Raw genomic sequence first — 23,864 nt, 5'->3', positions numbered from 1 at the left:
ATAATATAATCTGTAAGTATAACCGGACATTAGAGCCGTTATCTGTGTAAAATCTCTCCTGCAAAACAGAAAAGAAAGTGGGTGCATTTTACCATGCGTCACATATTTCCTCCCACCTCCAGAGCTTATGCACTTGGTCCATCACTGATCACAATGACAGACTTGTTGCTAGAGTTATGTTTACAAGCTCTCCCAGCAACAAGCTTAAAAGACCAAAGGAATTAATAGGAATTTCACATTTGCATGACCTCCTAAAACCACATAATAAGATTTTGTGCCATTGTGGAAGTCTTTTGTCTGCATTTTCAGTAAAATCTCCTTTTCCACTCAAAATACTGTTCATTCCTGACAGATTCAGAGGAATACATGGAAAACCACATAAAATCTACTTTGCAGATTGTAATTAAGGAGGAAACAAATAATCTCTATTTATACATTCAAAACAACATAGCAAAGTCACCGTGAGTACTACGGAAGCAGGTCTTGGTAATAGCTACACTATATGAAGGTTTTTGCACACATATTCCCCCATTGTTCCCTGCAGTCCATTTCTCAGGCCAAAGACATGTTGGAGTTACTATGGGGGAGCGAAGGTTCCGGATGACAACAATAGACATAAATCACCTGGTGGGTGACTTAGAACTCCATTCCTCTTCCTGCGGGCTCCTATTCTAAACTGATCACTAGCACACAGGTGCATTTTGATTTAGCCTGTTTACTAAGGATGTGCTAATGATAGTAACCCCAGTGTATATGCACCTTGACAAGCAGCTGTATTGAATGAAAACATTTGGGCACTACTGGTCAATCTGCAGGTTTAATGGTAAAATAAAGTACTGTAAATCAACTTCTGCGGAGTACCAAAATACGACAGCTCAGCATATTTTTATTGCACAATTACAAATTATCATCAATTTTTTAAAAAGTGATGTACTATATTCTGGACATCCAACAAACTCATTCCTATTCAAAGGGGTATAGTCAATGCTCTTTAGCGAGCTGTGCTGATTGCTCGCCGTCACAGGACGTGTGTCAGTATTCAACTGACCCCCGTGCACACGCCGCTTCCATCTCGCTGGGGTTTTACAGCGAGGTGGAAATGGCGTGCGCAGCCGCCAAAATGTGCTCCCTTCATTAGCCACAAACCTCACCGTTTGGAGGAATCCTTGCTGTCCTCTGACAGCAAGGATCCCCCCGGAATGTTAAATACGGTCATACTCCGGCGCAGGGGTTAACAGCGAGGATGGCTTGTTTTTGGCAAAAACAAGCCATCCTCGCCATAAAAACCCCCGCAGGCAGCATTGAATACACCCCAAAAACTGAATGACTTGTTACATTAAACTGGATTAAGACAACACTAGACATGCATATATACAGCTATACTGTGTCCAGCCAAAGCTAGCAGGATGTTGGGATCACCTCTCAGTAATCACAAGCAACACTAAGCAGCTAAGGGGTTAAAAACAATCTATCAGACTGTAATAAAGCAGGGAAGGCTATAAAAATACATTTAAATGGTTCCAGCTTGGGATTTCTTCTGTCAGAAACATCTGGAAGACACAGAAAGCATCTGACAGAACTGCTTGTAAACTGGACACATATGAAAAGCAGAACCCACATTTATCTGGAAAGGATCTGCAGGAAGTTTTAGCACTCTGCAGTACATCATTGTTGAAACATAAATGATGTGCATGGAAAAGCTGGCAGCAAAACAAAAAAATCCGTCTTCACAAATCTTACATGAGAACCCAAAGCCTCCAGCCTGTGGCAGTGGTTGAGTGGGAAGGAAGAACAAACCCTCCGCCGCATGGTTTAATATGCCCAATATAATAAATACATAAATGAACAAATAGACTGGCATGCTGTAATGGCAGTTTAGTAAGAAAATAAGGGAGTTCCAATATAGTTTAGGTAGATATTGTAGAATAAGTCTAAATACACACTTTTAAAATGAATGAATCTCCATAACATGTTGACAAAGCGACATTACAGATGTCAACCTGTTTAAATCATTTTAAGTTAAGCTCCCCAGCCCCTCCCCAAACCTGCGGAATGCCAGGAGTCTTACCAGGACAACCCTGCTGTGGCTAGCAGGAGAATTACCCAGCAGCTGACATTTCATGTGGCAATAGCACTGACTGGACAGCTGCCACAGCCTTTAATCAAAAGACAGGACAGCAGGGGGTAAATTTAATTCCACACGGTAACAGGTCCAAATTAATGATTCCATAAGGTTATGTCAAAACTATGCTGATTAAGGGACTGTAAATTGACCTGCCCAATGCATTACTTGCTTGATTATGAATGAAGGGCTCAGTTTGATGTACCGTGTCCTGCATTTCAGAAGGTTTGTAGAAATTATCATGGCAAGCAAAATCCTATTTGATTTTGTGACACAAAAACAACAACCACAAAAAAAATCAATATTCACAGAAGCTTACCGGTGGTAATCGCAAACCGTCTTGGTCATGTTCATTCTCTTTGCTGTAAAAAGACAAAATATAGATAGATTTCTCATCTGAAGCTTCTAAAAGAGAACAATGCCACTAGTGTATGTAAACCCAACATGCACACATACACTCAGCAGGAAGGAGTGCTGCCACCTAATCTGTACAGACTTATACAAAGCCACCAAAGTATGGCACAATTATCATTAATACTTCAAAACAAAACAAAACAAAAAAAATACCTTGTTCAAATGTTTAAATTAATAGTTTCTGGCTGCATCACAGCTACTGTCAAATTGTAAACCATTTCCTCAGTTTAGCAATTTAATTAGCAAAAATAGTTCCCAATGTATCACTGTATACTGTATACTTTCACAAGGAGCAAGAAGCAATCCTACCCTAAAATTTAAACAAATGTAAAATGCATTCCCAGCATCCAATGACTTTGATACCTGCAGTAATTACATTGCACAGTGGATGACCATTTTTCACCAAGAAACCAACAATGCAGAACTAGACAAAAAAGACCAAGTAGAATTGCGATACAAAAGTACAATACAGATCAAGACAAAAGTACTAGACATACAGATAGGATGCATGCTCAAGTATAGGTAAATAGATATTTCGAATGTGTAATGGTGTCACAATTTAATCAGTAATCAATTATAACATAATATTTTGAAGTATATTAACAAATGAACCCTAAAGCTAGAAAAGTATATGTACTGGCTAGAAAGTAAATGTCTCTCACAGCTGTGCATGTAAGTCTATGCTGGAAAACCTCTTATCAAAAGTAATCTCAAACACTCTGATATTTCTGTCACTGCAGCGGACTGACAGCCTGTACCGTATAACTCATGTGGGAATGGCAGCAGCACAGGCTGTGTGAACACATGACAATAATGTGGCTGACTCTGCACTCAAGCCCCTGAGTACAACTGTCACCCTCAATATACTGTTTTTAGCAAAGTGTAGTTTCTTAAAAAAATGTCACTAATGTTCTAAATGTCTGGCACTTAGGGGTTGATGTACTGTATTCAAGCAGTGAAAACAATGGAGACGTAAGCCAGTGGAGAGAAACTGCCCATAGCAACCAACCAGCTGGTTGATTGCTACGGGCAACTTATTTAGTCTTTTTGCTGCTTGATTGAGCAACCCTTATATTTCCTTAGACCTCAGGAGAGTAAATAATATGGCTCCTAAATGAACACTTGTTATTTCTATACTGGAAATATGCAGCAAAGGCCTCCATGTACAGTAGTTACCTTGTTTCTGACAATACTTCCATGTTGCTGAACTCCTGTCTGTCTACACTTCTGGAGGTGACAAAGCTTTCCGTGCTCTGCAACAGAAACAGTCAGAAAGAGAAAAGTGTGAGAACTGCAGATAGGAGGTAGATTATGTTGCAGCTTTATTCCTAGTATTTAAAAAAGGCATCTTTTTCTGGAGCCCAAAACAAAATGCTTTTGCATGCACAGAAATAGAATTATTTGGTAATATAAATCCGTTTAACCAAATTTCTTTAAAGGACTGTGGGATGAATGTATGGAGAACATTATGTACATGGAGAACATTATGTACAAGGTGATAATGATCCAGCCAAACAGCTACTGACTGAAAATTCACATATTGGAGCTGATTGGCTGGTGCTATATCAACTTGCACATCACACCACATTATGGGGATAGATGCTACTTCTCCAAGCTTCATGCCTTCACCCCTGTGTCAGTATTTCCTATACTTATAGCATTCAGGAGCAGATTTATTAAGCTTGGTGAAGTGATAACGTGTCCGGTTTTTATCACCGGCCAACCAGCTCCTAACTGTGAAGTTATAGGCTATTTATTAGTTATAGTTATTGATGCTGATTTTAGTTCTACCAGCTATACCCCTATTTACTCTGTATTTTATCAACGCACCCTGTACGTTACCTTGTAATTTGTTTTTATGTTTGCTATGTACGGCGCTGTGGACACTTTGTGACGCCTTATAAATAAACAAACTACTACTAGGCTTGGTTTGAAAAATGACAGGTAGGAGCTGATTGTCCGGTGACAATTTATCACTTCACAACAGACAATTTATCACTTCACGGAGCTAAATAAATGTACCCCTCGGTCAGATGTATCATTGGTATTAAAACACTTTATCTTTTGAACTCATATTTATGTATTATAAATAACTGAACAACGGTTGGGAAAGGGAGAAGGGTAATGACACTCACTAAGGCCTTAAACAAGCAGTAATGGGTAACCCAATGGTAGAGATGAGTGCTCATGTCGTCCCTTAGTACAATATTATCACCTCATTTCCCCTATAGCTTTCTGCATACTCCATGGTTTTGGCAGTGAAGCATACTGTAGCTGCAGAGCTGCCCAGCAACACTGACAGCTTTACATAATCATAATGATGTTATTACTGGCTCAAGCTCCACCCCCTGGTCTCCATACTGAAACCCCACAGCAGGCATTAGACAGGTAGCCCAAACCTTTCCTGCAAGTCAATTGAGTATAACCTATACCTATTCCCCGTATATAAAAAAAAAAAAAAAAAAAAGACCAGTGGCTCCAATGTTAAGGAACCCCTATAGCAGGGCCAAAATGGTATTAGGGTCTTAGGGCGCAAATTCCGAATTCTGGGATTGAACAAATGCCCTGGGATTGGAATCCCTAAACATACTGTAAGGTATTGATCCTTATTCACATTACATTACAAAGTAGTACCTGTGAAGATTCAATAGCAGGCACAACCATGTTGGGGGAGTAAATGTGGGGGGCTGGAGCCAAACAGCCGCTGGGTCAAAGAGGGTGGTGGTGGGAGAGACAGACAGATGCTGACAAGCCGACACACATGTAGTGTAGTTCTCCCGGGGAGCTGCTGTGGTGGCAGGGGGAGGGCAGCGGGGTCTGGCCAACTGGTGGCCATGAGCTCATAGTAGTGGCGGGCAGCAGGGTCCATCTGGGCGGCAAGATGGGGCTGCTGAATATTTTGAAATGATTGGCCTGCCGTTGATTGTTGCGCATTCCTTATGTCAAAGATGTGTTCATTAAAAAAAAAAAAACCTGAACCCCTTTTATTGCTGCATTTAATAAGAGAAAGGCTGAAATATCAGCTCAAAAACTCAGTCATTTTCACTGATAGATGACTGTGTAAACCTCCTCTTGGCTACTTTTTGTTGTCCTATAACATAAAGAGCATGTGTGCCTCTGGGAACAATCCCTGTCACCATCACACATAAGGGGAGATAAACTGTCAGCACTACTTGGTTTGGCCAAGTCATTGTGCATATGAGACTTCACACTGTCCTATCAGCTCCTCGCTGCTGCACTTTATTTCTATTAGAACTGACGTGATGCACATATTTCCAATGCAAGTGGTACCCTGGCTTCACCATGAAAGGTGAAGTACTATAATGAGCCAAGTTATGATTAGTCATCATCTTAAGGTTTCAATCAGTTTACATGAGTAGCACTGGAGAGCAGAACAGAACTGGCTGGGTGCTTAACCACAGAGCAGCTATAATGTTCTCCTTTCTACTATCTGCTCTAATTGTATTTGTATTTTTCTGAATTTTAGCACAATCAGTAAAAAATGTTCATTACAGCAAACTCAGTCAGTTACATTATAAAAACAAGGTCTTCCCAAATATTACATGAATTTACCCAAAAGTGCTCATTGGGATCTGGTATGGGTCATAGGGTCAACAGTAATTAGGTCAATAGGTCGACCATTATTGGGAGACAGTCAAAAGGTCAATACATTTATTTATTAACAGTTTCGGTACTAGTGTATTATCACGGCGCCCACGATGTTCATCGTACTGCATCTCATCGCATTGCATGCAATATAGCGGCATGCGATGCGATTTTTAATTGTACAAGCACCCTGATGGGTGCTTACAATGTTAAATGCACCCCCATTGTCAACGCCACCCCCACTATCATCGCCAACCCGAAGCGTGGCAAGAGCAGCGAGCCCGCGAGGGGCGGCGGTACGCATCCTCCGACCTTTTCATACCCCCACTATCCACGTCGGCGTGGAGTTGATTTGAGATAGTGTGGCAAGTGCAGCGAGCCACCGAGCCGGAAGCGTGACGAGCGCAGCGAGCCCTGCGAGGGGACGCGGAATACATGTAAAGTAATCCGCGTGCGCTCGCCACTCTACAGGCTCGGTGGCTCGATGCACTCGCCACACTATCTAAAATAAACTCCACGCTGACGCCGATAGTGGGGGTATGAAAAGGTCGGAGGACGCATACCACTTCGCTTGCCACGCTTCGGGTTGGCGTTGATAGTGGGGGTCGCATTAACAATGGGGGTGCATTTAACATTGCAAGCACCCATCAGGGTGCTTCTACAATTAAAAATCGCATCGCATCGCATCCCATTTGCTGGCATGCGATATTTAATTGTACATTCCGGGTCATTTAACGTGAATATCACATTGCATACCATTGCATACCTTATTTAGTGGTATGCAATGGACGCCGTGATAATACACAAGTACCAAAGTTTCTTATATAGCGCAACATATTCCATTGAACTTTACAATAGGAGACAGTGATACAACAAACTGGGTATTTACAGAGAGTCAAAGGTAGGAGGGCCCTGCTCACAAGCTTACAATCTATAGCGAAATAGACATTGATACATAAGGATAGATACTTTATTCTTTATTGCATTAATTCCACCAGAATGCAAAGGTTCTTGGTGTGCTCTAAGATACGGTGACCAAGCAGTTTGGCCATGGGTCAGGAGGATGGAAAATGTGAAAAAGAAAGAGTGGATATGTGTGGACTGTAAAGTGGGGTTGTGATTAGATAGGAACGGTATATGAAAGTAAAAGTGTCTGGTTCTGGAATTTGATAAGCTTGCCTGAAGAGGTGAGTTTTCAGGGAACACTTGTAGGTTTGGAGACTGGAGGAGAGTCTTATTGTGCTTGGGAGGGCATTCCACAGAGTGGGTGCAGCCCGAAGAAAGTCCTACGTGAAAAAGGTTGACATGGTCAAAAGGTCGACAAGCAATGGGTCGACATTGAACAAGGTTGACATGATAAAGGTCTACACAAGTTTTTCATGTTTTGTTTTGGTATTAATTTCGACATAAGTCAACATGGACACCGAATAATTATACCACTTCACTTGCCATGCTGCGAGAGACTGAAATATAGAAAAAAGATTTGTATTTGGAGGGGAGACACGTTGCAAAGGAGCCTCGGTGCAGAATAGGAGAAGTTTCAATAAGATATATAACAGTAGTTAGTAGTCCCAAGAGGGTTCAATGTAATAAGGGTAGGTTAGAGTCTTGGGAGATACGTGGATCTAAGTGATAGATAAGGATCCCATTCTTTAAACGTGAGCCAGTTGTACAAGGTAGTTGCCAACTAATTTTTCGAAGGTAAAATGAAATGAACCATTTGCACATAAAAACCCATCCTACAGTATGAAATCAATCTGCAATAGAAGCCTTTCTAAAAGATTTGCAATGCAAAGTTATTACTGCCTTGGTCTCATTGTTAGTAGCAATTTATAAGAAAATAGGGATTGAGGGAATTGCAGAACAAAGAATATGCTCAGCGACCCGAAAGACCTATATCCAACGGGGATTAAGAAGATTTAATTTCCTTGAGCTATGGATTGTTGTAATGATAGCTGAGTCACAGCACCAGAATGTGGCAATAAGGAGTGTGGAATTTTTATTAGAGACTTAGGGCCGTATTCAGACCTGATCACATGACAAATTTCTTCTTAAATTGGGCAAATCCATGTGCACTGCAGGTGGGCAGATGTAACATGGGCAGAGAGAAATGTGGGTGAGTTATTTAGTTTCTGTACAGGGTAAATACTAGCCTTCTTATTTTTACACTGCAATTTAGATTTCAGTTTGAACACACCCCACTCAAATCTAAACTGCCCCCAATACACTGGTCCGATTTGTCCTAAAGATAAGTCAGACCAGTTTGCCCTTGAGAGCCTCACAAGCAATCTGACACCTGATGTGCCATTTTTACAAGCAATAAATTGCATGCAATACTCACGGGGAGCTTCTGCTGCGGCGGGAAGACGGGCAGCGGGGTCTGGCCAGCTGGTGGTGGAGAGCAGGCAGCGGGGTCCATCTGAGCAGTGCTGCAGCTGCAAGCTTGTAGCCGCATTTTGCCAGGCGGCAGGACAGGATGCAGCTGATGAATATTTTTAAATGACTGGCCGGACACTGATTGGCTGAAAGAATTCTCTCAGCCAAGGGGACGCGGATTACTTGACATGTGTTCCACGTCTACTCGCCACGCTTCGGGCTCGGTGGCTCGCATCGTTCGCACACTTTAGAAAATCAACTCCACGCCGATGTGGATAGTGGGGGTATGAAGAAGTCGGGAGGACGCGTACCGCGTCCCCTCGGGGGGCTTGCTTTGGGCTAGCGTGGATAGTGGGGGTGTTTCAGGAACACATTCACACCTGTCATTTCAGGCAGGTTAAAATGGTCAATGGTTCCCACACAATGTAATAAGTGCTGACTAACTACGCTAACTGCGTAACGCTGACTGACTACGCTAACTACCGCAAATGGGCGGGAACACACTGCTGGTACTAAAAGGGAAGCCTGACTACGCTAACTACGTAAGCTCCGGCTAGCAATGAACGGGCGGGAACACTACGATGATACTGACAGGAACGCTGCCTACGCTGGCCGCGGGAACACTACACTGATTCTGACAGGGACGCTATGCTAACTACGTAACTGCCACCGTGAAACTACACAAGTACCAAAGTATTCTATGAGAGATGTACTAGAACAGCTACTAGTAATTGAAACAAGAACAACTACTAGTAATTAAAACTTCTATCTTTTGCTCTGCTAAGGGTCAAGTTATATTAGCAGAGCAAAAGACAGAGAAGAAATATTTATGTTTCCAAGAAGTATATGTTACTCACCGCTGTGCTGTCTTGATTGTCATTGAGCTCAGAAAGCTTGCTGCTGGACTTCTGTCTCTTTGGTTTGCTCCTCTCATCTATGTATCCAGAACAGTTCTCCTGAAGCTTTTCCACCTCTGGCATCACACCACAATCTTCTAGGCTCCCACACCCAGAAGGGATATTTTCTTTGTTAATCATCTCCCTAAAACACAAACTTTAATCAGTCAACGTAAGTCATTGTGTGGTGGGTCAATACATATTCAAAAACCAAAACATATGACATAAAAGTGAGCAGACAAAGTTATATACGGTTGTTTTGTCCAATTGCTTTTCCTTTTTAATGTAGTAGTGTTTTAGTTGTGGAAGATCTAATTATATATCCTAAGAATAGCTTAAACATTTTGAGGCATATGTTAATAGCATCCGAGTTTGCCAGATGTGCGGGATGCCAGCCGAACTCAGACATTTTTTTATAAAGCAGCAAATCAGTTGCAAGGCATGGTTTTGCCTTGTAAATGATTGCCGCTTTAACGCTATCATATATGCCCCTTCCTATTTACAGCAGACCAGCTCACCAGCTAGAATTTAATTGTGCCTTCATCCTGGTCTTGAAAACCCCTGTAAATATGATTGACATGATCAGCCATCATTGTTTCCTGACATGTTGCTTTCTAGCACATGAGCCAACTTAGTGGCCTTTGTTGAATAGCTTTAGCCTAATAATGATTTTCTGAACCAAACACAGTTCAGCTTATTGGGGTATAAAATTATAATGTATCACTCAATATGGAAGTACAGGTCGAGTATCCCGTATCCGAATATCCGTTATCCGAATTATTCCGAAATACGGACATTCCAGAAAGTGAAAAAAAATATTTTTTTTGCTAAAAACTCACTGGGGACATTTGTAACAGCATCACTGGGGACATGATATGTAACTGGCACTATATATGTGCAAGACAATGATTGCTTGGCATTCAAATTCAATGCTGAGATAGTACACACATTTTGTTTCACGTTTTGTAACCTTGTTTTTTGAACAATTAAAATATATTTGTGTGTATTTTATGTGGTAATAAAATATATTTGTGTGTATATTATGTGTTTATACAGCATAAATGTAAGATACTTCAAAATACATCATTAAAATATTAAAATATTCCGAAATACGGAATAATCCGTTATCCAAAATTCTCCTGGTCCCGAGCATTTTGGATAAGGGATACTCAACCTGTATACTGAAACGTACCTTGTAGAAATGTAAATAAATTCCCTGTAATTTAAACAACCTAATCTATATAGAAATACATTTTTGTAAATATCTGTTTGAAAACACCTTCAGCCAGATGTCTAAGCACACCAAGAAGTTGATCATACATATTTATTGTGCTGCTAAGTATTAGCTGGCCAACAGTTGGAAGAGACCATTTGGCTCACAAAAATATTTAGAATAGGATGTGGTTGGTCTCCAAAAGTATGTACATAACTTAGTATCCAAATCATTGGAATTCTTTTTCAAAGTCAAGAATGAACGGACCATCATGATTTCAGCCAGTGGTAGAAATACCATGGTGCTTCCATTGGGGTGCCCAGCAATACAATTACCATTTTTCCAGGGAGCGTGTGACTGAGCCACCAAAGGTGAATCTACAATTCTGTATCTTTGAGTAATTTATGTACAAGTTAAAATAATTGATGTGATCAGCAGTGCAATTAGATGGCTTGCAATCAACATGGGACAGATTCTTTTTTAAACAAATAATGGCAAAAATATTATTAGACATTTATTTCTATAACACTAAATGGAGATTTTAAAAGCAACATCTACTCTTTTCAGATAATGTGTAAAAGTGTGCCTTTCAATGTACATAAACAAATAAACAAATAGTTCCTTACATGTCTCTGGGTTTTTTACGGCTCTCATCATGTTCTTTCAGATGTCTTCTCCTTTGTCTTGCAGACAAACTAGTTGAGGGTGAGGATGTTCCAGACTCAGATTCCTCCGAACTTTGACTTCCAGGGCCCAGTACATCAAATAGATGTTGTTCTACAGCGCTTCTGATTGTCCTCTCCAAAAGTCTGTGGACCAGAGCAGAGAAGCTGCTGTAGATGAAACATACTTTAGGAAGCTTAACTTGAAATATTCATCAGTGAAAGAATATATAACCTCTGTCATGCCAAATGCAAACAAGGTAGGAGTCATAGGAAATAGTATACTGGATATTTTAATTACTAGTGCATCTAGTCCCACCACAGTATATTATCTGGTGGTAGGACTGGGTTTAGAACAACAAAATGTTGATTGACCAAGTTGTTTTTTTTTTTTTACCCCTCTGGTCCTCTTTGACTTTACGGACCAAGTCAATATTTATAGTATCAACTTAATTATAAACTAAATGTAAAAAGTTTTCCAATACATCAAACATTCTTTAACTACCATGTTTTCCCTATAGTAAAAACACATACATACTGTAGGTATTGGAGTGGAGCCCACTGGCTTTAATATCAACTAGCACTTGTTGTATTTGTGTTTGGACACAGAATACTCAACTGAAGCTTATAAATGAGTTTCCTGGCTGTTACTATCGATTGCATTCACCGTGGGCACTTACAAAAGGCAATTAGTTGCCTCTTTAAATCTAATGACAATTTCACTGAAATCGCACCGTTCCATGCAAATTGCAGGCCATTAATTTTGGCCTTCAGAGTTAAAAAAAAAATAAAGAAAAAAAATAAATTATAGTATGAAAATACATCAGTAAGGGAAAAAATCAGTTGACAAAATATTATAATAATAAATTATATTTTGGGAATTGCCATTGAGTATTTACAATACTGTTCGTGCTTGAAAGATGTTGATTTAAAATAGAATTATAAGCAGTTTTCAAGTTTATTGTGGTGTGACAAAGGTAATGTATACATAGCACCCTTTTAAACTCATAAAGGAACATGAACCATGCTAACTACTTTTCAGCTATAAGTCAGCACACACCAACACACGCGAGATTAGTAACTTACTCTCTACCAGCGGGGACAGTGTTGCCTTGGGACACGTGACCACTGCAGAAAAGAGAATAAAACGACATTCAGTGTCATAGTTCTGTAAAACTCAGCACTTAATCTACTGGTTAAGAGTCCTGGTTATTTCCCTGTTCATCTCTGTTTAGAGAGGTTTGCATCATCTCTAAAAGTGGATTAAAACATGATCCTCTGTCAAGATGTAATCCTCTACGCACACGCATCATGCAAACTGCTTTTATGTGAAAGCCATCCCCATGGAAGTATAATGAGAGCAACTCTGATGCACTGAATATGTGAGCTCAAAAGTTTCTTCCGGAGAAAACACCCAGGATGTTGAATAAAACACTAGCTGTCATATATACCTATGGTAGAACAGACCTCATTAGGTTCAGTACTTTGCCCATAAAGGAAAAAATGGGTTGTCTACATACATAAGTGAGCTCATTTCATGTAAATAAAAGGTAGGACTATATAGAGAAAAATAATAAAATCTAAAATGAATAGAAATTTCTAAAATGCATACAAATACCAAATACACTTTACTTTGCATTTTAAATAATGTTATTGGACACAAGAAATTGTCCTGGGTAAAACTTATGACCACATATGGCTGAACCGCATTCGAAATATGGTATGCAGTCCTTTTGCAAATGATGTATAGTATGCAATCACATTCATAGTTGCAGGGTCCGATAAATATTCATAGCCACCCTGATGATCTTTTGACTCTGATCAGAGGAGCACAGAAATGCGCTAAAAAGGACATGTGAAAGGGCCACTTTCATCTGATCCCTCGTTCCGGAAGCAAGGAATCAGATGAAAAATGGCCATATCACATTAGTGCAGGGCTGGGCAATTGCGGCCCTCCAGATGTTGATGAACTACACATCCCAGCATGCCTTGCATCAGTTTCAGCATGGCCACTTAGCAAAACTAATGCAAAGCATCCTTAGTGGATGGGGGTTTTTAGTGACTCTCTATAAAGAACATTTTTTGATATTAAAAAAATGTAAACAATAACCACACTCCTATCACTATCTTTTATTCTACATAAATGTCCTGTGACTTTGCAACAATTGCTGAGAAAATCAATATGACAGTTTAAAGTAAAAGTCACTGTAGAGTTTGCACCTTTCCCACTCCAGTATTGGATACAGCAATGGAGAAGTCCAATTTCAGCTTTTTTATCCAAAAGAGTAATGAATATAAAAAAACATAAGCCCAGTATTAAAAACATGTTATAGTTAAGGTATATAATTGATGTCACCTTTTAAAACTTGTTACCTCAGCCCAATCTACACAAGTTAATATGAATGCAAATAAGTGTCACTTTCTCCTCTGTTACCTGCATTTCTAAACAAACACCCTCTATAGGGAGAGTATTTTATAATCTCAGGGGATATTCCAAGAGTTTCTCTACCCCCAGAGACAGAATTGGTGTCGCCACTACTATTAAAGTTGTGCCAAAATAAAACATAAATCAAGAGATAGCAGTTTAGTTGTTATCAGAGAACATTTCTAAAAACAATTCTGTGGCCAACAGACTGCCAACCTAGCTGTGGAGTTTGGTTATTTTCCCTGTGATTGCTTGGTTTTCCTCTAGTCACTCCAGCTTTTACCCACAATTCAAAAATGACCACCCTTAATGACTAATTAGTCATTTAGAAGTTTGCACGATTTTTAAATTGCCCAATATTTAAATTTTAACAATGTATTTTATTCTTAAATGTCAACAAAAAAAAGTAAAGAAAAGCATAAACTCATCACTTGAATTAAACATATATATCACGTTAGGTATTCAAAATATTAAATGATAACAACAATGCCAGTAACAGGATCCAAGCTATAACATCACTGATTTATAATCACCCTTTCATAGGTTTATTAAGAACAGAACAAATATAAAATAAAAAGTGCATTTAATAAATATTACCTTACACACATAATTTTGACATATTAACTCATTAAAGTATAGTGTAGCTATAACTCTATTGGCCAATTTCACTGGATGTGACCAGCATGATCTGCCAAGACTATACCCTGACATCACTAATATGCCTTGAAGACTGAGAAATAAGGCCTAGGAAAAGCCCCAGCTAGACCACAATGAGACGAGGACACCAAACTGTCAGACGGGTTATGATGTTCAGTCCAAGACTATTGCCTGCCAGTATGCATTTCATACATTTACCTAGCACATTACATGAAGATCTAGAACAGCATCCCTTTGACCCAAGATGGTAGAGTCCACATATATGTAAAAAAATTAAATACAATTATTATATATATTTATAAAATAATTAGTAACTGCAGTTGGGAAGGCTTAGAACCAAAACACACAAAATAAATCCACTTGACGATGTGTTTAGTTTACAATGAATCAAATGAACAAAAGACATTGATTAACTGCACTTGCCACTCCTATATCTGAGGTGTATGTGGTATGTGACCACATTGCTTAAATAGTGAATTGGATCAATGACTTTTGTTGTCTTATTAAGTGTTCGCTCATTTAATCCAACTTGTGTCCGGTGCATTAAAATCGATATACTTGGAGGTAATCTCACCTTCAAAAAGCAGTGTGCAAGTATGCTTCCAACCAGGAAGCATATCGAGGAGGATTTGCAGAAAGATGGTTAGTCTGAACCTCTGATTTTAGATTGTTGTTTTATCTATCTACACACACACACACACACACACACACACACACACATATATACATACACATATATACATACACACACACACACACACACACACACACATATATACATACACATATATACATACACACACACACACACAAACTTTTGGTTTTGGCTCTGTATTTTTTTCTGTTTGTGCAGCTTGAATAGGAGCGTAACGTAACCTATATGGAACAAAGGCTTGTTGTAGTTTAGTTAATCTTATTAAGAGTTTAATTTTGCCCCTAGAAAAGACGCTATTTAACATACAGTTCCCTCAGTGATGCTTGTAAGCCATCAAGTTGAAGAGAGACTACAAAATAGTTAATAATAATCACAATTTGAATTATCCATTCATTGCATATAATGGACACATTCATTCATTTATTTCATTTACAACGGTGTGGCCCACTACATAAGTAGAGTAAACTTAATATAGCAAAGCCTGGTGCACAAATAATTTAACAATGATAAAGTGAAACTTATTTTTCTTTGTGTAATTTAGACTTCCTAATTTTGGATTACATCCAAAATCCTGTGCAGTTTTACATTTCCTTTAAATGGCATGTTCAGTAACTTTTGAGCATGCCTCCAATAGTCATTATTGTTAGCTATCCTTCCACAAATCATTATCTATGTAAGACAAGGGGCAGAGTAGGGCACCAGAGGCAGATCTAAGCTACTGGAAAGAAAACAAACAGCAATGCACTCTCTGCCATTGGATCTACATTGACTACATTGATAGCAAAATGATCAACCAACAGTGGTGAACTATTAATAGGAAATTGCCATCCCTGTTTGTGTGAGTATAGAGGACAAAGAAGGAAGAGGGGGCACAGTGAACACAGATCTGGGCAGTGTGTTCCAATGAATGTCACTATTACCCCTTTCCCACTGCACAAACAACCCATGCCCAACCTAGGTTGTTGACAGGTGTGAAAGGGCATTGTGAAAAATAATTGGTCCAGAAACCCGTCAATCCAACCAGGGTTAAAAGAAGGGTTTTACCCAGGTCGGATGTGGGTTACTGGGCAGTGTGAACGGGAAACCTGGGTCATGCGAACCGGGTCCTGTTCACTTCTATGGAGGAGGCAGCAGTGTCACTTGATGATCTGCCTGATCTTCATTGATTAAATACCAAGAGGATATTTACTAAAGATTAATTTCAGGTTATGCATCTTTTAATGTTAATGTGTGTTTTAGCCCTGGAAATATAACATCAATTAAAATTGGTTTTAAATGATCTAACATCAATCAAATGTAATCATAACTTGACTTTTAGTAAATATACAGGTAACTCCATAAGTGGATATCCAAAAGTGGACAGTGTAACACCTGAAATCCAGGAACTACCAGCTGTATATTACTGCAGTTACTCAAAGACCTATTTACTGATCCTGCTGGGTTCATGTTTAAAATGTAATTTGCCATTTTTTTGAATTGAAGAATTAACACTGAATAAGAATGTAGTAGATATAAACATAACAAGAGTTATATACATGACTTACATTATAGAGTGGGATATAGACCAACTCATTTCAATAAAGAGACTTTATAATATAATGGCTGACTCAACCAAATGATGAAACCTGACAGGGCCTGTTTGGTTGATACTTTGCCTGGGTCCACTTTATCTCTCTCTAAGGCTTAGTATATAGACACCTAGGTTACATAAATTTGTCTTCTTTGTTTTCTGTAGTAAATGGCTTTGTCGACATACACAAGATACTGTAGTAGCAACAGCTCAAAATCTATTTTACTTAACATAGAAATTAGATTGTACAGTTTCCGAAGGTTATTTCTTTCTTGACATTGAAAGTTTTCCAAACGGTTATTCATTTTAGAATGAATCGTCTAACACGATGTAGTTACAACTAATTGAGCCCATTAGAAAGCCTGAACTACCTTATTTATGACTATTTACTACTAATGCTGATATACGTGACCGAAAAATATGCTGCTTTAGATTAAATCATTAACTAAAAAGGAATATGGAGACTTAAATGACCTAAAATAAATAAAACTCCAGAAAACCTATTTCATATTAAACTACTATACACTACAGAAAATACCAACGCTTGACTGATTGACCTAATTAGTGAAGTCATTGTCCGGGTCGGGCTACCAGTCTGAAAGGGGTATCAGCCAGGTTGCACTATGTACATAATCATGGGAGCGACCCGGCATTCATCTGCAATAAATATTTTGGAATGTCTGCGGATGAAGAGAAAACTGGTAGACTTTAGGCCTGTATTTCCATGAATATTTTGGGCAGAATGTGATACCTATATCACCTGACTTGCGGAACTTAACTGTGGTGATATTCTGTTTACGCTGAACTAAGGCAGTATGAGTAGAATGCTTCTTGTAGTTTTGTTATATGAAACTACTGCAGCGTTACATTGGCATTCTGTTGGGAACTAGGATGTAACTAAACATGCTTCCACACACTGTCAAATAGTGAAAAACTTGCCTTGGGACAGGTAAGGTGTGCCTCTCCAACCCCCCAGCTGTTGTCCCCTATGGAAGCCGAACAACTTGCACATAATGTCCTTGGACATTAGTAAAGATGGGGTTAGAATGCCTGATTTGTCAATACAACATTAGACACAAAAGGTCAATGCTATTTTTTATTTAAAAAATAAGTTAACCTTCAATTAAGGACACTTGCCATGCACAATCATTGTTTAATCTGCGAGATACATCCAAATGAATATGGCCAAGGGGTACTACTGTATGGCTGCTCTTGTACGCACTAAATACAACACAAGGTTGGTTATGAAACTTATGAGGAGGAACAAAGGTTAAATGAGACAACATACCCATTTACTGGATTTGTAAAGATTTAGGAATATTACCCCATACACAATAGTCAACACTACGCTGACCTGGCAGGAAGTCGATATTGCGAGGACACACTGAACTATATCGGCCGCGATATCACCAGGACTCACTGAACAAGTAAGCAGTCCAGTAAGTTACAGACTGGCATCCAGTAAGAGGCAGGCATAAGGCAGCTCCACTAAATATGAGCTACAGTATGGGTATCAAAGATGGGAAAGGATGGAACATCTAGGAAATCCATGCTGCAGTATAGTACCAGTGGTAGTATAGTGATAAAAGTTGTGTGACAATGGAGAATTTCGGTATGGCTAATGATGTCTTCCCAAGCTCCCTTGTCAGGTTGGGTCTGCCTCCCAGGCTGCTTCATGAGACGTTTGTTCAGGTACTGTAGGTCAGCCTCAAGGAGGGAGGTTACCATAAACATGAGGTATCATTCCTTTAGTCATAGGATTGTTTGTTCAGGTACTGTAGGTCAGCCTCAAGGAGGGAGGTTACCATAAACATGAGGTATCATTCATTTAGTCATAGGATTGTATTTACAACTGCGTTCAAAAGGAATGAGGTCTACAGATAAGCATACATAAGGGAAACGACAATTTTGTTTGTGCACGGAATATGTCTGTGATCAAAGTCATTCACAGGCATATCATGGTGATCGTGCAGCACAGATATCTGCAGATAGATGAGCGCTGTGTATACGGCCCAGAGTGTGTGTACAGCCTGCATACTGGCTGTAGGGATTATTCAGCTGAGTGGGGAAATTCAAATTCTGTGATGTCCGTACAACAGATCAAGCGTAAGTGTATATACTTACCTGAATCGTCCACTATGTCGGCAGAAGGTCAACATGCACAAGGTTGGGAAAAGGTTCAAATATAAAAAGTTTTTCACCCAAGCACGTGAACCTCCAATTAGTGTGCTGCATTGCTCGCCATGCTTCGGACCAGCACACTTTACCATTCGGAGTCCACATGAATGTTAAAATATGAAGAAAGTCCCAAAAATTGGATTAAATTGTGAAAAACTGATGTCGACCTTTCATTTGTTGACCCAAGGCGAACATTTCTGCATGTTGACCTTTTGTCGATGTATTGACTGTCAACCTAGATACTGTCTGGCATCCATCAAGGAAAAAGCTTTAATATTCACTGTTTTTTAACCTTTGTGAGGTACGACTTCAGATAAACACATGAGAGAATGTCACACAGAATATGTAGAGCCTATGAATTTTACTCATAGACAAAGTAGTCATACAGTATAGTAGATCCCCATGCCTACCATATATGGAATAGAACGTGCAGCTACATCTATCTACGTATACCTTACATCATCAGTAGACAATATGCTTACACTGAGTACATGTGATTATATATTTATGTGTAGTCATAAAGGTGAGCATTTTATGACAACAAACCTTTTGTGCAGCACATATCTCATGTCTGAAACACAAAACTACCACACGTACAGGACAGGTACACAACAACACTGCTTCTGTTGCACACTCTTTAAACTATTCTTCAACTTTGAAATATTCCACAATTAAAGAAGGTACAGTATGCAGTCAGGGCGGTACTTAGGTATTTGGCACCCACCTGCAAACTATCAATTTGTGCCCTTTCATACTTTACAAACAGATAGCAAGTGCTGAAAGAATGCTAAAAATAAAATAATTGTATAATGCCCATAGAATTAGTGCCTCTTATACATATAATGTGCCCAGTAGCAGCTGTGCCGTAACTAGACATTTTTGTGCCCTGTGTCCCATCATACTGAAAACAGGGACATTGCGCGCTGGTGGCGCACATGAAAAAAATGCTGACATGGATACATAATGGTACCAATTCACATTACACCACACCACACAATAGTGTCTGTTACTCACCGCACCATAGAACCAGCAAAGATCACTCACATAATGTCCGCAGTAGCAGCACCGCGGGTTGCGATGACAGACAAAATACCGACAATTAAAACCCAGACAAACCACAATGCCAACAGCCAAAATATTGCCAAAAAAAAAATGCTGAATAGTTTTTCATGTTTTTTTTTCACACAAAAAAAACCTTTACCATCCAGTGGACTTTGTACCGGTAATTGTGTGCCTGAAGATGCATGGGGACGCGGTACACTAATATGGTGTCCACGGCAACATTACAACTGTCAGCATTTCAACATGTTTGTCATCATGATTATGTCGGTATATTGAGTGTCAGCATTTTAACTGTCTGTATTCTGTACCTGTCGGGATTTTGACCATCAGTATTAACACCCTGCTGGTAATAATAGTGTCGGCCAAGTGATTGTTGGTAAATCATTCTGAACCCTTAAAGAAACACTGAACATAAAACATAAATAGCCGAATATAAAACACAAGTAAGAGGGAGGAAGTCTTGTATTTGCTATGGAGTTTATGGTTATTATACATTTAAGGCACCAAGTCTGACTGCATTTCCGTATAGTATTTATAGCAGCATTGTATGTTAAGTTTTAGAGGGCCATATGTTGCTATGGTATGTTTATGTAATACATTGTTACAAATTAACAAAAAAAGGTAATAAAAAAAACCCAATAATAATAAATAAAAAACATACCTCATGAAAAAAGGGGACATGGGTCGTTCATCTTCCTGAGAGCTGTAAAAAAAAAAAAAAAAAAAAAAAACAGGATTCATGATAAAGAGGCCAATGTAGGGGATATTAAAAATAATTGCTGTTTATTTTTCCAGCTAGAATTAAAATCAAAGAACATGTAAGTACTGTACGTAGTTGCCCAAATTATCATTAACCCAGCACCCATATTTCCAGTGTACAGTATATCTCCTATGTTACTGCTAGGAGGAGTTTATATTACATTATTTAAGACACTAGCTCTCTGGAATACAATGAAAGCAGTAATATAAATACACTTCAAGTGCATCCAACACCCAGCAACAGGGAGTATATACAGTACACTGATGCTAGACTGCCACCTACTGCTAGTTTGATGTAAGTATAGTGTATGGAAAAGAAAAGCCATTGCAAAAAAAAAAAAAAAAAAAGGCTTGTTTACATCTTCTTGCTGAAATGTGCTGTGCATAAGGTGTGGCTTGGAAAGTACATTTCATCAGTCATTGTTATTTTGAGGACTGCGTTTACTTAAGACCGGATTTATTTATTAAAGCCTTCTAGCTCTCATCTTAACTCAATACTCAGAGTTTCTGCCTTCTGTGTCAGCTGTCTGTCTGCCCCCATCCCCCCTTTAGACTGTAAACTCTGACAAGTAAAATCCTCTGCCATCGCAGCCTTTACCCTCCCTTACTTATACCATTATTTTCTTCCATCACCAATTACAGCATCATTTAAATGGATATTATTGACTGCATGTGCAGTAATGGTAATATAGCATGTAGCTCATGTTATGCAATGTTATACTGTAAGTATTTTGCACTGGGTTTTTTTTTTTTTTGGCTTTGTTCGCATGGCTTCTGTATGATGTAAGGCACTGCCAACCCTTGTTATGCCATAGAAATAACAATGTACTGATCTGAACGATTTACTTTCTTTACTAATGCATTGTAGAACATGTTGAAGTTTGAAATGTAACATTGTCAGCAATGCAAAATATATATATAATTATATATTATTATCATATCTCTTTACATGTGGACATGTCTTCAAACAAATTATGCGTAACCCAAGAAACCTATCCACGTTACAATCAAAACAGGATTTCCTTCCAAAGGACACATTTATTATGGCTACATTATTTGCATTAATCACGAATGTACTTATCATGAAATACACATAAAAACAATGTGTGAGATTACACAAACACACGGATAAACATACATACACGCACACGTTCACATGAAAGTAAAAAAGCTGAATTTAACTCACCACAGAACCCTACGGGGCTGTAACCTTCAAGTGCTATTACTTGTTGTTGGGTGTAGTCAGTGCTATGATATTACACTGGTACAATAATACTGCAGCTGTTCTATTACCAAGCACAGCACAACCAAGGTCACTTTAGCAAGGAAGGACGAACGGTAACAACTCAATCTGTTATAAAAGACTAGTTAAGAATTGATACTTTTGGAAGCTTGCAGCTTCTCAGTTACAGTTCTGTATAGGTCGCCTGGATATGACAAACATGCCATGTTCAAAAGGACATGAATGCTCACATACTGTTATGGTAACACAGAGGGTAAACACGGAGCTGCCCCTACACAGTATTAGTGCAGTGGCTTTTTTTAGCTCACCATTCAGGTTTGTTTTTCCCACGGTAGCCCACCACCACCATTCATTTTGGCAAAAGATAAATCTGCAAATCGTTATTTTTGTGATTATTATTATTATTATTAGGTTATTATGCTCAATAGCAGAGATTCATGATGCAGGATGTGGTCAGGATAACAACAGATCCCAATGGCAGGGGCATGGTGGTTAGGCTCTGGGATTGGTGAGTTAGAGTATCGGCCACCAACAGACTAGGCCGACTTGACCTAAGGCTTGTCCAAGTTGGACCCAATTTCAATTGAGCTCCCCCCCCCCCCCCCCCCCCCGCAGACAGGGGGCAGAGAAAAAAAAAACACCCACCGATTGAAGGCCGCCCATTCCTTTGTATGGGTTTTTTTTTATTTGCCCGTCTGGGACACAAAGTGGGAAAAGCCCTTCTCCTGCTCTGCAGATACTGTAGGTGTGTGCACACACACCTACAGACCACATAGGATGTGATACATCGCGGGTTGTGCTGACGACTGCACATACATCTTGTCTGACCTCCGAATCCGGTCCGATGCACATGGGACCACACTTTGGATCAGATCGGATGTCATGCACATGCGATTAGGGCCGATTTCACCCGATTTTGCATAGTGTATGGGGGCCTTTAGAATGTAAAAACTCGCTGGGATCCATACAGATTTTCACTCTTGGGATGTTGTTGCTGACACCCTAACTGTCGGGATTCTGATGCGGCCAAATGAAAAAAATGTGACAATAGGGATCATGCACAATGTTCACATTGACAAAAAGGTTGACATGCAAAATATTGACATTGCAATGATTGACACATGAAAAGTTTGACACATGTTTTCACAATTAATATGATTAGATATTTTTCATACTTTATCATCCACGTGGACTCTTGAGAGATGCAAAAACAAGTATAGAGTTATGGTATATGTTGTGACATCAGCAAAAAAGTTTTGAATTTCAAAATGACAGGAGACATTTCCTTAAACTACTTAAGGAGAGACCAGGACACCTGCTAGGGTCACAGGGAGATGGGTATAGCACAGTAAGAGAATACACCATATCGTATACTGTATACACACACACACACACACACACACACACACACACACTGCAGGCTTCCTGTATTGCAGTGTCAGAGACGGTATTATATAACTATATTACAGACTCACATCTCACATTATGGTGTTACTCCAATTACTTTAACTGAAAGCAGTGTGATCACAAGCTGAGAGAAGAGGCGTGCTCCAAAACTTAATGAAAACATTCTACTTTCTGTATAGGTGTAACATGTCAGAGGACATTGTTGAGATTTGACAAGGAAGATGATTTTCCTGTCATTGGAAGGTCACTGGACTGCTACAGATTGAGCGATTTTTTAAAATATTTGTTTAGCTTGCGGTTTTCTGACACACTACAATGAATTTGCATATGTCCGCATTCAGGAAGGATTAGGTAATCAGGATAAATCATCATAAATATGACCAGATTATTAAGAATGCACACAAACTGCAAGTTATCAGAACCTTTTTGCTGGTATTTCTGTCAGGTCTGATCGATCAACTAAATGACGCAGGGCATTTCTTGATACATTTTATAGGCATTGGTTAAAATGATCGTACGTGCATACTACAAGCAATAACCCAGGCCAAGCATCGGATTATAGGCAAATTGGCCCAATATTTGTATGGTGTGTAACTTGCTTAAATTCACACAATCCATC

General features: G+C 39.2%; 2 protein-coding genes across 6 annotated transcripts in view; one reads left to right on the top strand and one right to left on the bottom strand.

The window, feature by feature from the left end:
- Positions 1-23,864, bottom strand: part of FAM13A (family with sequence similarity 13 member A) — a 191,701-nt gene that overhangs the window by 41,372 nt on the left and 126,465 nt on the right. For all 5 annotated transcript variants that reach the window (XM_083179126.1, XM_083179123.1, XM_083179125.1 and 2 more), the window contains 6 exons: positions 20,498-20,539; positions 12,376-12,417; positions 11,254-11,436; positions 9,376-9,559; positions 3,713-3,789; positions 2,442-2,484 (listed from right to left, as the gene is read on the bottom strand). In XM_083179126.1, coding sequence (XP_083035252.1) covers positions 2,442-2,484; positions 3,713-3,789; positions 9,376-9,559; positions 11,254-11,436; positions 12,376-12,417; positions 20,498-20,539 — 571 coding nt within the window. The remainder of the gene's footprint in view (positions 1-2,441; positions 2,485-3,712; positions 3,790-9,375; positions 9,560-11,253; positions 11,437-12,375; positions 12,418-20,497; positions 20,540-23,864) is intronic.
- The window catches only part of LOC146066743 (putative E3 ubiquitin-protein ligase HERC6), a 437,857-nt gene that overhangs the window by 291,930 nt on the left and 122,063 nt on the right, over positions 1-23,864 (top strand). The window lies entirely within an intron of this gene.

This window comes from Crinia signifera, chromosome 1 (genome assembly GCF_055691185.1).
Source record: "Crinia signifera chromosome 1, ASM5569118v1, whole genome shotgun sequence".
Taxonomy (NCBI): Eukaryota; Metazoa; Chordata; class Amphibia; order Anura; family Myobatrachidae; genus Crinia; species Crinia signifera.
The sequence above is the reverse complement of the archived record's forward strand: the minus strand, read 5'-3'. Positions and strand labels throughout refer to the sequence as shown.